We start from the raw sequence: 13,946 nt of genomic DNA, 5'->3' as shown, positions 1-13,946 counted from the left end.
TGGACCATGTTATTTTAACTTTTGCTTATGTCCTGTGATTTGCTTTTTCTGCTCGAGCTCCGTGTGAGGTTCGTCTGTGTTTGGGCACGCAGCCTGAGTTCACCCTCCTCACTGCTGTCCACGGTTCCCCGTACAAACACCCGCAGGTGCATCTCTTCCGGTGATGGGGGCAGCGGGGCTGTCTGCTATTCAGCACTGCCGTGCACACCCGGGCGCCTCCTGCTGAACAGAATGAACGGACGCAGGTTTCCCCGGGAGAATCGGTGCTCTGGAGGTCAACGAGCCCACGCTGCTCTCCGAAGCCGCTGCACCAGCTGATGCTCCTGGAGGCGGCGGCTGGCAGCCCTGCACGCTCTGTGTGCCAGGCCGCTGCCGGCAGTTCTTCATCTTTCCAAGCTGGTGGGTATAGAGCTCATGTGGTTTAAGCCGTGCTTTCCCGATTGCTCAAGAGGTTAAACATCTTCCCATAAGCTGATGTGTTACTTCGGTTCATGAGTTTTGCTTATTTTTCTGCAGGGTTGTCTATTCTTCCTCGCTGTTTTTTTTGTTTTGTTTTTTAAGTTCTTTATATATTTAAATACTAACCTTTTGTTCACACTTAAGTGGTAAAGACCCTATCCTAGTTTAAGACTTGTCTTCTCCTATTCTTTATGGTAACTTTTGATGAATAAAAGCTACTCTTATTTGTATTTTTAATTTTATTTACGTATTTATTTATTTTTAAAAGACTTAATCTCTACACCCAACGTGGGGCTCTAACTTACAACCCTGAGATCAAGAGCCACATGCCCCACCGACTGAGCCAGCCAGGTACCCCCCAAAAAGCTATCTTTGATGTAGTTAAAGGGACTGATCTTATCCTTGATGGCTAGTGCTTCTTGTGCTTAGGGAAATTCTCCTTCACTCTGAGGTCATGAAGATATTCTTCTCTGTTAAAAATTTTGCCTTTTCTACGTAAGCCATGAACCCTGGGACTGACTTTGCGTATGGAGGAAAGCGGAAATCCAGTTCGTCTCTGCATGAGGATAACCTGTTGTCAGCATGACTTGTTAAATGGTCCCTCCCTTCTCTCATGGTGTGCAATGTCCCTTCTGTCACACACCAGAGTCAAAGACTGGTTCTTGGTTCTGTTCCACTGGTCAATTTGTCTATTCCTGCCCCAGGGCCACACCGAACTTAATTATCTTAGAATGAATTTTGGTATCTGGGGCGAGTCCCCCAACCTGTTTTGCTTCAGGAGTATCTTGGCTCCTTATTGGTGATCCTTTATGCTTCCATCTAAATTTCACAATCAGGGCGCCTGGGTGGCTCAGTCAGTTGAGCGTCCAACTCTCGACTTCGGCTCAGGTCATAATCTCAGGGTTGTGAGCTCGAGCCCTGCATGGGGCTCTGCACACAGTGGGGAGTCTGCTTGGAATTCTCTCTCTCCCTCTGCACCTCCCCCCCCCCGCACACTCTTAAAATATAATAAATAAATAATAAATTTTGCAATCAGCTTGTCAAGTTCCATGAAAAACCCTCTTAGGACTTTTTTCTCTTAAGACTTTATTTATTTGAGAGAGAGAGCAGAGTGAGCAAGAGAGAGCACACGAGCCGGGGGTGGGGGGTGGGGGGAGGGTAGGGGCAGAGGGAGAGGGAGAAGCAGGCTCTCTGCTGGTCAGGCGGCTGGATCCCAGGATCCTGGGATCATGACCTAAGTCAAAGGCAGATGCTTAACCGACTGAGCCAACCAGGCGTTCCTCCCCTTGGGACTTTATTCAACCTTATGAAACTTTTATTGATTTCATCAGTTTGTTTGTAGATTCTTTGGACTTGCCTAGGCATATAATCTGCAACACGAAGAGTTTTATTTCTTCCTTTTTAATGCCTAAACTTTACATTTTTTATCTTGTTTCCTTCCAAAAGCTAAGCCCTTCAGCAAACTGTTGATCAGACGTGGAAATAGGGAGCATTTTTGTCTTTTTTTTTTCTGATTTTTAAGGGGCCGTTTTAGTGTTTGAACAGATGATAGTGACTGTATTTTCATTTTCTGAGACATTCTTTATCAGTTAAGAAAATTCTTTTTGGGGCGCCTGGGAGGCTCAGTCAGTTGAGCCTCCGATTCTTGGTTTTCACTTAGGCCATGATCTTGGGGTCGTGGAATTGAGACCTGAGGCTCCGCACTCAGCAAGGATTCCGCTTCTCTCCTTTACCCCCTTTTGCTGCCCCTCCCCCATCTTTATTTTTTTAAAGATTTATTCATTTCATTTAATTTTTAATTTTTATTTATTTAATGCCTTCTCCCACCTTCTTGCTCTCCTTTCCTCTTGGAGCTTCAGTTTACACACCTTAGACCTTTCCGCACTGTCCCCCATGACTCTTCACCTCTCTTAAATTTTCTATCTTGGTCTCTGTGCCACACGCTCTACGCTTTCTTTTATCTTTAGCTGGACCTCAAACCTGTTTAACCCGCCTATTTTTAGTTTCAGTGGTGATACGGTTTATTTCTGGGAGTTCCATTTGGTTCTTTTCCAAATATCTGACATTTTGTGGGTCTGATCCTTACTTCGGCCAGTTTGCAGGTGGCAAAGTAGGACTCCTCCTAGGGCTCCTTCCAAGTAAGCCTCTACCCCTCAGACCCAGGGTTACAAGGATTCTCCGGGGGGCGGGGGGGACCTCCGGAGGGACAGTTAAAGAGAACATCTCATCTTTCTCTCTTCCCAGTAGTACGGAGCACCCAGAAAGTAGCAGACACACATTCGCCGAGCCGACATGTCAGACCCCAGCAGCTTAAACCGGAAAGCCGGTAACATGGATGCCAGTGGGAGGCGAGACAGGTAACAGGGAGGAGGCCTGGCGAAGCGGAGAGTCATGCCACGTCCAAATGCCCGGATGTGGGGGCTGCTGCTGTTTCTGCCCGTTGTTTACATGGGACTTGAGCCTACGATGCCAGTCCTCCCGAGAAGCCAGAAATACAGATTTATACACAACACGAGGTGAGCCAAAAAGGACAGCGTTTGTGACCCTGGCTGAAGCCTCTCCTTGTGGAAATGTCTTCGTCCTCCCTACTTGCTATCTCCTTGCTGTGCTCTTGGCTTTTGCTAGGGGGCTGATAAGACAAAGAGCCACACCAACGATGCTTCCATATTCCGCACGTCCTGTAAAGCTATTGCTGAGGAGACCGTCTGTCCTGCTGAACGANNNTCCTCTTACACAGAGACCCAACTGGCTCAGTCCCTCGAATGGGACACTCTGTGCTTGTTCGATACTCGGTCCCAGTTCATCATTGGACTAGGACTTGGCAGATTTGATTCTTTCATCCAGTAGGACTTATTATTATTAACGAACTACTTCAGAATAATTCAAGATAGAGAGAAAAGTTGCAAAGATAGAACAGAGAGTTTGCATATGCCCCTTGCCCAGTTTCTCCTGTTGTTAACACTGTATAAAACTGGTGCGTTACTATCAGCTAAACTCTAGGCTTTTTTAAATTTCACTAGTTGTCCCATTAATGACCTTTTTCTATTCCAGATCCAAGACCCATACTGCATTTTGCATCTACTGATTTTTTTTTTAAGAGTTTATTCATTTGAGAGAGAGAGAGCAGGGGGAGGAGCAGAGGGAAAGGGAGAGGGAGAGAATCTCCAGCAGACTCCATGCTGAGTGCAGAGCCTGATGCGGGGCTCAATCCCGGGACCCTGAGATCATGACGTGAGCCGAAATCAAGAGTCGGACACAACCTACTGAGCCACCCAGGAGCCCCTGCTTCTACCGATTTTTTTTTTTTTAAGCTTTATTTATCTGAGAGAGAGAGCAGAGCGAGAGAGCACATGAGTGGGGGGAGTGGGAGAGGGAGAAGCAGGCTCCCCACTGAGCAGGGAGCCTGATGCAGGGCTCGATCCCAGGATCCTGGGATCATGCCCTGAGCAGAAGACAGATGCTCAACCTACAGAGTCACCTGATTTTTAATTTCTAATTTTATTTTACTTTAATGGCCAAACACATAACTTTTATTAAAAAATGTGTTAAATCCTTTCTGAAAACAGCTGGGAGTATCATCATGGAGATATTTGCTGAACTGAAGGCTGGGCCTTCTATCGGTTGAAAAAGCAGGACCCAGTTCCAACGGAAGGTACTGCACGGTGAAGAGCGGGCCTTGAGTGGTTCTCAAACTTTGCTGAACGTCAGACTCACCTGGCAGGCAGGTGAACATGCAGATTCCTGGGCCCTGCTCTCACAATTTCTGAATGGGTCTGGGGTGGTGCCCAGGAATCTGCATTTGTTGGCTGCTTCTGGGTGATGCTGATGCTGCCAGTCCATGGGCCACACCTAATGTCACACTGGCTTGGATTCGCAACATTCTATTTGCTCAGTATGTTGTGTCATTTGCTTCCTGCCCGGTGAGGCAGGGGATGTATCTCATTTAACAGATGAGAAAAGTGGGGCCCAGCAAAGCAGAGTTTGTTTGCCCCAATTACATGGCTGGTTAATACTGACATCAGAACCCCAAAAGGTCCCGACTCTAAGCATTCCTACGTAGGAGGGAAGCCAGGGCCATGCTGACCACTGTCCTTCACCCACTAAGCTCCAGGCCTCCTTCTGTCCCTCAACCCACAAAGCTCATTCCAGTCTCCAAACCAGACTTTGTGCTTTCTGTTTCTTCTGCTCTTAGACCTTCTCATAGCTGGTTCCTGCCTGGCACTCAAATTGCAGCTTAAACGCCATCTCCTCCAAGAAGCCTTCCCTGACCACCCAGGCTAAGGAGGCTCTGCATTCCTTTCCCCTCTAATCTCATTTGCTATCGTATCACCAAGTTTTATTGTCTTTCCAGCTCTTGTCATGATTTGAAATCATCTCATTCACTATTGTTTACACATTCACTACAACATAAGAAACTGCTTACAACTTATGCTCAGTGCCTGGCATATGGTAACACTTAGTACACACACTTGTCTGATGAATGAATGAATGAATGAATGAACAATCGAATGGATGATCAGAAGGCTACGAGGCAGTGCCTCGAGGGTGGGGAGACAGGGTGAGGCTGGCGGGCAAGAGGGCTCCACTTACCTGAAGTTTCCTCAGGAACCGCTCCAGGGCGGGCTTGCCCACAGGCCGGATCTTGTTGCGGTCAAGGCGGACCCGGGCATCTGGGCGCCCATCAGCGCCTGTGGTGGGAGTGACAGTAACGAGTCCCTCGCCAGCCTCCAGCAAGACCCTCAGGATCACAAACCGGGCCTGCATGTGAGCCTGCCGGAGCCAAGAAGAAAGGAATCGTTTATATCCCTGAGATAAGACATATCAGAAGCTTGGTTCAAAGCCTGATATATAGTACGTGCTCATTAATTGTCGATTATTCTTACCACTTTCCTCACTCTGTGGGTCTTTTCTGCCTATTCCTCTCCCCTTAAATGCTTCCACCCCTCTCCGCTCACAGGAGAAGGCAGGCTGCCCTGGGAAACAGGAAGGCCATTTCCAAGCAGATCCCAGAGCCCTGTGCTTCCCTTACCAACCACCATGCCCTTCGCTGCTCCAGAGCCCACTCTGATGACAGCAGATACAATCCAGGTCACCAAGCACGTTCTCTTCTACAATCTTGTTTGCATTCAACAGTGGGACCAAGTGGGCATCATGAACCCCAGTTTACAGATGACAAAACAGAGCCCCAGAGAGGTGAAGTGTCACACAGGGTCACACCGCTGTTAAGGGAGATCAAGGACTCCAACCTAAGTTTCCTGACTCTAAAACGTGTGTTGTTCTGATGACATAAGATTGCCTCCTCCAAACATACTTGTATGACTTTTAAGAACATTCCTATTGTTCACCTGATTTCCAAAGTACATGTCATAACCGAGCAGCCTAGCCTAACAGCTCTGGAGGCAGACTGCTTGGATTTGAATCCTGGCTCTGCTACTTACCAGCAAGTTACTTAATCTCTTTGTGCCTCAATTTCCTCATCTCTAAAATGAGAGTAATAATAGCACCTACCTCCTGGGGTTGACACGGGGAACAAAGAGTTAATTCAGGTAAAGTGCTTAGAACCGTGGCAGAGTTAAATCTGACACAAGTCAGCTATTACCAGTCGTAGTAAAATCACCTAATTTGATTTGCCCTGAGAGGCGGGCCGGGAGATTATCACTCCCATTGCACAGACAGGGACACTGAGGCTCACAACAGTGTGACTTACCCCATAAGCAGTGGAGTCTGGATTAAACCCAGTTCATGCGCCTCTTAGGGTGATACAGTTGTCCCATCCCTACACCTAGAATCCTGACCTTGGCCCCCGCGGCAGGCCTCCCCCTGCCGGCTCCCACCTGTCTCCAGCTGGAGGCCTCAGGGGTGTAGAACTCCAGAGCGAGCAGCCCAGCCCGAACCATGTTGAGCCAGTTCACATAGATCACATCTTCTGCATCAGCCCCCTCGAAGCCAAAGATCCTGGGGGAGGGACAGGGAGGTGGCAGGGGCAGTCAGAGGCTGCCTGGGTCCTGACCCCCGCCAGTGCGCCCTCTGTCCACAAGGGAGGCCCACCCCCCATGCCTGCTGCCCGTACTCCAGCACTTGGGGGTTGAGGCAGAGGTAGAGGCCCACACTTTCAGCGCGGCATTCTTCATAGCTAGAGGCGATGGTGCTGAACTTGCTGTCCCAGGTCTCCCCGCTCCGGTACCAGCTCTGAATCTGGGAGGGGAGGCCCAGGAAGTAGGCTCAGGGGCAGCTGTCACCCCAGCCAGGCCCAGCCTCCCAGTCCCGGGGGGCTCCGCCGAGGCCGCCCTCACCTGCTCCCCCGTCTCTGGGTTGATCACTGCCTCCTGGTCAAAGTTAAATGCTCCTTTCTCGTCCTGCAGAAGAGTCAGGACATGGGGCAAGTGAGGGAAAGGTGCCTCTATCCCAGCCCAGTACTTCAGCCCGGGGATTTGAGTGCCATCCGTGTGCTGCTGCCTCCGAACCGGAGTCCTGTGACCCTGGCTGCCCTCTCAGAGCCCCCAGCCACGTGAAAACCCAGCCCTGGGATCTCCGGACCCCAGACATGTTCCAGAGGATGGGCTAGAAAGCTTGGCTGCTGCTCCCCTACGTGCTTCCCAGCCCCTCTCCCCACGCTGGCAGAGACCACAGCCTGGGATTCTCTACCTCCGATAAGCATCAGCCTCGTGATCCACTCCGTGTGCCAAGTGTCTTTTATGCACCATCCATTTATTCCTCACAACCACCCCCCCCCGGAAGGTTCTATTACCCCACTTCACAAAGGAAGAAAATGAGGCCCAGAGACTGTGAGCCCCAAAGTGGAATCAGAGCACATAACCTCCACGCACACTATCTCTTGACAGTAAACCCATTTCCAGAGGGCCTACTGTATCAGGCAAGCCCTAGGGATTTGCTTTTATTCCTCATGGTGGCCCGTATGGTAGCAGTCAGGGTCCCTGCTTTACAGAGGGGCCAACTGAGGCTCAGGAAGGAGAACTGACTTGTGCAAGGACACGGAGTAGCCACATTTGTTCCCACGTCCCTTGACTTCAAAACTAGGAAAAGGCTAGGGCCAGGCTACTGCCCCATTCGCTGCTCTCTGAATTGTCCTGACCTCCAGCCCCTCCTGACTCAGGGATGTGCCGCACCTCACAGGGAGGAGACCCAAACCAGAACCCCGCTCTCTCTGATGTCCTGGCCCTGCCCGCCTCTGGTCATCTCGTCTGTGCAGCTCCGTGCTAGGGGTCCTTAATGGGCTCTCCTCAGCCTGGTAGAAAGGCTGTCTGTCTTCTTTATATTCCCTGAGTGGGTGTCACAGGGGCTCCAGCCACTCTGGCTGGCAGGAAGGGGCTGCTCTCGCGAGAAGCGACTCACTCCTTATTAATACCTGGAAAGGTACAGGTTTTCCAGGGAATAGTAGTCCAAAGACAGACCATGCCGCAGCCTCAGGACTGGGAGCCTGCAGAGACTGCCCCTCACAGCCTCGCTGTCCCTGGGGCTGGCTGAGTCACACCTCCAGGGCAGGCTTCCTTGGCCTGAGCCAAGCCATTCCTCCAGTGCAGGTGACCTCAGCTGGACTGTCCTGCGGGCACTGCACCCTTGGGGCTCCCGGGGCATCTCGGGAGAGGGTGAGATAGGAACTTCCCTCCTTCAGGGGCCATTTTCCCCACCTAATCCAAAGCCCCTGAGGGCAAAGACAAAGAGCTTCACCCTGGGCAGGTGGATCATGGGGGAGGGGAGCTGCCAGGTCTCACCTGCACGAAGAGCTTGCCGCTGCCATGGCCCAGCAGCTCATGCAGTCCCACCTGCACATCAAAGGAGGGCCCCTTCCAGCGGATGTACAGGTCCTGCCAAGACAAGCAGAGGCCATGCTATCCGGCCCACGACAGCCACACAGCCTGCTGATGCCGCCGCTGCCAAACTGAGGGTCTGTGGCCTCCTTCCTGCCAGGATCCATGGGGCCCCCGCTCAGCCCATCTCATCCTTGCAACCACCCGGAGGAAGGGACTGCCTCCATGGTCTGACAGGTGAGCCAACAGGCCAAGTGTCAGGGCCACCAGGCCAGGAAGCGGCAGAGCCAGGATGGCAGCCGTGCTCTTCCCTCTCCATGCACTGGGCTCCCCATCTTCGTGTGTTCGCCGGCAGGCCAGGCCCGTCCGCAACCTTGGGCTGCCGGTGCCCACCTTGTCCTCCTCCTCCAGGAAGGTCAGCTTCTCCCGCTGCGTGGCATAGGCCACAGCCAGCACGTTCCCCAGCGACACATTCTTGAAGCCATCCGTCTGCCGCAGGTCGTCATCTGGAGAAGGTGGGGAGAGAACCAGGGAAAAGACACAAAAATCAAGGGCCATGGATAAGGAGTCTAGACAAGAGGATGGGGCTGGGCTGGAGAACTGAGCGGGGCACGTGGCCAGGGCAACGGTGTGCAGAGGGAGGGGCGACTCGTAGGGGCCACTGCTGCGGCTTGAGGAAGCTCACAGTTGGGGATGTTGATGCCAGCAGGGATGCCAGAGCCAGAGAAGGTGAGAACGTCCAGGGAGGTGAAGTCGGGGGTGAGGAACTTGTCCTTCTCGAAGGCCGGGGGCCAGGGCAGCTCCTTCAGCAGCTGTTCTGCACTTGCCACCAGGCACTCAAACTTGGCGCTCATGGCCTTATTCACCATGGCCACAAAGCCTGTAGGGACAGAGGTGGGCTGTGGGCTGGCAGGGCTCGGGAGGGGTCCCGTACCCCACTCAACTCCACGACCCCTCCAGCCATCACGCAGGTACTCGTGTCTGCTGTGTGCAGTACCCTTTGCGGGCCAGTGGGGAGAACAGGGACCCAGGCCTGGCCCCGCCTTCGTGGAGGTCACTGGGGCGGGTGGGATGTACAGAAGACTTCATTGGGTAACATCTGAGATGGATCTTAAAGGAGATGGCGGGGAGCACACAGATGGTGGTGGGTGAAGGTCAGATCCCCAGTGGAAGGGACTGCATGAGCAAAAAACACGTTCTTCTTTTGGAGGCGACTGAACTGTCCTGCATGGCTAGAGCACCCGGCTTGCGAGGTGGTGACTGAGGCTGCTACGCAGGAGGCCTGGGACTGATCCTTTTAGGTTTAATGTAGTCGGAGACCTAACTTCCGTTTCCGTTTCCAAAGTTGCACTCCATAAGATGCAGTTGCTATGAGAGCCTTCATAAAGAAAGGGCTTCCTGGTCAAAAAAGTTTGGATAATACTATATGCTCTATCTCTAATTTCTTAGAGATCCCTAACGTACATTTGCATAGTAGAGGCACTGAGGAGTCCTGCAGGCAAGACCCCTTGCTGCTTGGCACTGAACCCTTCTTGGTGTAATTCCTCCATGAACTACACCTTGGAAAGGCCTGGCCTAGACTACTGCGTGGTCAGGCTCCTGCAAAGAATGGATTAACTTGGCCAAGGGTCAGACGTGGTTGGACTTGGCAAAGTCTCCCGGTCTGGAGCCACTGTGTCAGGTGGGACGGATATAGCAGGTCAGGAAGACAGGATGAGTAAAACAGCAAAGAAGAAAAAGCAACCTCCGGGACTGGGGAAATAAATTAGGGGGCAGATGTGACGGCACACCATGCAACTGTTAGACACGCAGTACAACAGCACATGTCATGGGAATTTATAACATTACGCAGCTATTAAAAAGAACATGGGGGGGGGCGCGCCTGGGTGGCTCAGTCAGTTAAACATCTGCCTTCGGCTCAGGTCACGCTCTCAGGGTCCTGGGATCGAGCCCCGCATTGGGCTCCCTGCTCCGCGGGGAGTCTGCCTCTCCCTCTCCCTCTGTGCTCTCTCGCTCTCTCTCAAGCAAATAAATAAAATCCTTAAAAAAGAAAAAGAAAAAAGAAAAAGAACAGGAGGGGAGTCTGGCTGGTTCAGTCGGGAGAGCGTCTGACCTTTGATCTCAGGGTCATGAGTTCAAGCTCCACATCAGGCGTGGAGCCTACTTAAAGAAATAAACAAGTCAAAATAAAAAGAATGTGATAAGTCTATACGTACTGATACGAAAATATATCTAAAATATTCAGTGAAAAAAGCAAGTGGCAGAACAATCCATAGAACAATCTCATCTACCTGGACAAGTTAAAAGTTTCGTGTGTGTGCTTAAACGAAGCTGGGGAAAGATCTGTCCTCAACCGTGTGAACCGTGGTGACCCCTGGAGGGGAGTGTCACAGGGACCGAGTTCACATTTTATCCTACATACTTCTGTCTTGTTCCAATTACTTAGAACAAACATGGATTTTTAAATCACACACACACACACATTTTTAAGCGTTTATAGCTCTATATAAAAACAAAAAGCAGGGGCGCCTGGGTGGCTCAGTTGGTTGAGTGGCCGACTCTTGGTTTCAGCTCAGGTCATGATCTCGGGGTCCTGGGATCAGGCCCCAAGTCGGGCTCCGTGCTCAGCCAGGGAGTCTGCTTGGGGATTCTCTCTCTCCCTCTGCTCCCCCCCCCCCACCGGCTTGCACTCTACCTCGAAAATAAATAAATAGATAAATCTTAAAATAAATAAATAAATAAAAACACACGCAAAAAGCCCAACAAGGTACACTCCCAATTTTAACCTTGAGGTGGGAGCAATTGCGGATGATTTTTTTTAATGTATTTTCAAAATTTGTGACCGTGAACAGGGACTACTTTTCCTTTTTTTTTTTTTTTTTAAGATTTTATTTTTAAGTAATCTCTACACCCAGTGTGGGGCTCAAACTCACAACCCCGAGATCAAGAGTCGCACACTCTACTGAGCCAGCCAGGCGCCCCTGGACTACTTTTCTAATAACTACAATGATTTAGGTAAAGAGGCTCTGAGATCAAGGCTGCTTAGGAGGTTCTGGGGTCTTGGCCTTCAGAGAGGCCTGGAGAATCAGGACCCAGGCAGGGAAGCTGCAGGTGTGCACACCGTCCTCCCCTCTGGCCCCTGCACCACCTGTGCCCTGGGCCTGCATCTTTGGGCTCAGATCTAAGCTCCCCACCGGCTGCTGGGGCGGTCCTCTCTCCTCCCAGGCTAATCTCTCTGGCTTCCAGCAGTTGGATGCTCCAGATTCTGTCCCCAGGGCTGGGGAGGGTAAGGCTGGGCACAGAAGTCTAAATCCTCACGTGGATGCCCTGCCTCGCACAGGGGGGTCCGGCGGGGGTATGGATATAGGCATGGGGGGCCAAGGCGGCCTCCCACCTGCCCTGGGATGACAGCAGCCCAGCCAAGTTCACAATCACGATGTCGATTACGCTTCCATACACCCAGGACCTTTTATGTGCCTGGCATTGTGCTGAGCAGCCTGCATATGATACCTCACTTCCCATCACACCCAGAGGGAGTGACCGATGCTCAGATATGGGGTTTACCCAGCTGGGCAGTCACACAGCCGGTGAGTGGCAAAGCTGGGCTTGGAATGGCTGAGGCCTGTGCCCGGATCAGACAGCAGAGGCAGCACAGCGAAGTGGCTCAGAGCCAAGGTGCCGGTCTGGGCCACTCAACAACTATGCCTCGGTAACCACTTCTGTAAAGTGAGGATACCAATTGTCATGGGAGGACAGTGTCCAAACGAGCTCCTATACCTAAGTGCCCAGTGCCTGGTAAGTCATCAACACTGGTTCTGGTTATTTGTATTATTATTGCCAAGTGGGGAGGGGAAAACCCTCAGGGAACGTGGGGATAAGCATTTGCAAGCTGACCCCCCCTCCTCCCAGAAGTTACCTTCAAACTCTCCACGGGAACCAAAAGGGTCTCGGTAGCTCTCGATGAACCCGATGTAACTGGGGGAGTAAAGGGCAGAGATGGAAGAGGGGCAGGCAGGGGGGGGCAGCCGGGGTGAAGGCTGGTGCCTCACCTCTCCACGATGGGGCCTTTGTCCTGTATCCAGAAGCGGGAGCCCCTCTTGTGGGCCTCGATGGAGCCCTGGGTGAAACTTTCTATGTAATGAGCCAGCATCTGTTCCTGCCGACTGTTGGCTGCATACGCCTGGGGGTGAGCAGGGGTCGGTCAGCCTCTGGCCACCTACCCACCCCGACGCCTGTCTTTGCTGCCCAGAGGGAGCTTGCACAGCTCAGCCCCCAGCCAGCCTTACCTTGGACTTCTCCAGATGCTCCACCACTTTTTGGAGGATAGGTGCATAGTCTCCCCGAGTCACCTGGAAATGGCTCCCCCGGAATTCGTAGCTCTTCAACTTGGAAGTCATTTCAGAATGCAGAGCAGGCTCTGAGGGGAGAAGGATCGCTCAGGGAAAAGGCTAGTGTAAGACACCCCAGCAAGCTTCTCACCGTGACACCCTTACTCTAAGATCTTCAATGACTCCCCGCTGCCTACAGAAATTAGTATAAACTTTCACTTTCGAAAAATATATAGATTACATAATAGGAAATGTTCTAAGTGCTTTACACATGTTAACTCATTTAAGCCTCACATCAACTCTGGGGGGGAGTTATCTCCATTGTACAGATGGGGAAACTAAGGCACGGAGAGTTAAAGTAAGTTTCCAAAGGTCACATGGGCAGCAAGGGGCAGAACAGGATTCAAACTTAGGGTGGCAAACTGTATTTAGAAAGACAGTCATCCCTGAAATGTAAGGAGCCTTATAAGGAGACGAGAGGGTGAACAGGAAGTAGGAGACACAATGAGAGAAGATGCTGGAGAGGTGAGGAGGGGGATGTGAGCCAAGGAAAGCAAGCCACCTCTAGAAGCTGAGCTGAGAGGCGAGGACACAGACTGCCCCCTGGAGGCTCCAGAAGGAACTGGAGTCTTGTTTCAGACTTCGGACCCTCAGAACAGTAACAATACATTTGTGTTGTTTTATGCCAGCACATTTGCGGTGATTTGTCGTGTTTTGCTTGTTGTCGCTTAGCAGTAGGATCGACTTCTAGGTTATGTCGTAAAAGAAAAAAGATAACCACGGTATCTCCCACCCCCCAACGTGACATCCCGCGTCAGGATGCGGGGCCTCTCTGCCCTCCTCCTGACACGGGGCAGGCTTGTGACTCCAGGAGAAGTGACGCCATGGGGCTGCCGAGGCCAGGTCACACAAGGTGCCACAGCTTCTGCCTGGCTCTCTTGGAGCGCTCCCTCGTGGAGGCCCGCCAACATGAGCCACGTGAAGAAGCCACGTGGGGCGCTATGGCCCAGAGCCCCTGCTGACAGCTGACAGCTAGCTGACAGCTAATATCTTCCCCCAGGCGTGGGAGTGAGTGAGCCCCTGGCTGCTGATGGCACCCCAGGCCCCGAGGCCCCCCGGCTGAGGTCTCGGATGTTGTCACCAAGCAAAAGCTGTTCCTATCGTGCCCCATCCCAACTCCGGACCCACAGAGTCTGTGAGCCTGAAGAGGTGGGTGTATTTCACTGAATTTGGGGGGCATCTGTGCACAGCGAGAGATAACACAACAGGTGCACTCAGGCAGCCTGGCTCCCGCCACACCGTCAAGCACCGTCGTATACACAGTAGACGATACGGAAGTACGGGCTCGCCTTATATTCCAGTGTGATCTGCTCCTGTTCCCAGGAGCCCA

General features: G+C 52.0%; 1 protein-coding gene across 4 annotated transcripts in view; it reads right to left on the bottom strand.

Annotated features, from left to right (window-relative positions):
- The window catches only part of DPP3 (dipeptidyl peptidase 3), a 32,955-nt gene that overhangs the window by 4,657 nt on the left and 14,352 nt on the right, over positions 1-13,946 (bottom strand). For all 4 annotated transcript variants that reach the window (XM_008709051.2, XM_040639461.1, XM_008709052.2 and 1 more), the window contains exons 7-16: positions 12,515-12,645; positions 12,278-12,408; positions 12,145-12,203; positions 8,914-9,108; positions 8,622-8,734; positions 8,193-8,285; positions 6,753-6,815; positions 6,530-6,654; positions 6,294-6,414; positions 5,050-5,229 (exon numbers count right to left, since the gene is read on the bottom strand). In XM_008709051.2, coding sequence (XP_008707273.1) covers positions 5,050-5,229; positions 6,294-6,414; positions 6,530-6,654; positions 6,753-6,815; positions 8,193-8,285; positions 8,622-8,734; positions 8,914-9,108; positions 12,145-12,203; positions 12,278-12,408; positions 12,515-12,645 — 1,211 coding nt within the window. The remainder of the gene's footprint in view (positions 1-5,049; positions 5,230-6,293; positions 6,415-6,529; positions 6,655-6,752; positions 6,816-8,192; positions 8,286-8,621; positions 8,735-8,913; positions 9,109-12,144; positions 12,204-12,277; positions 12,409-12,514; positions 12,646-13,946) is intronic.

This window comes from Ursus maritimus, unplaced genomic scaffold (assembly GCF_017311325.1).
Source record: "Ursus maritimus isolate PB19 unplaced genomic scaffold, ASM1731132v1 scaffold_23, whole genome shotgun sequence".
In the NCBI taxonomy this organism is placed as follows: Eukaryota; Metazoa; Chordata; class Mammalia; order Carnivora; family Ursidae; genus Ursus; species Ursus maritimus.
The sequence above is the reverse complement of the archived record's forward strand: the minus strand, read 5'-3'. Positions and strand labels throughout refer to the sequence as shown.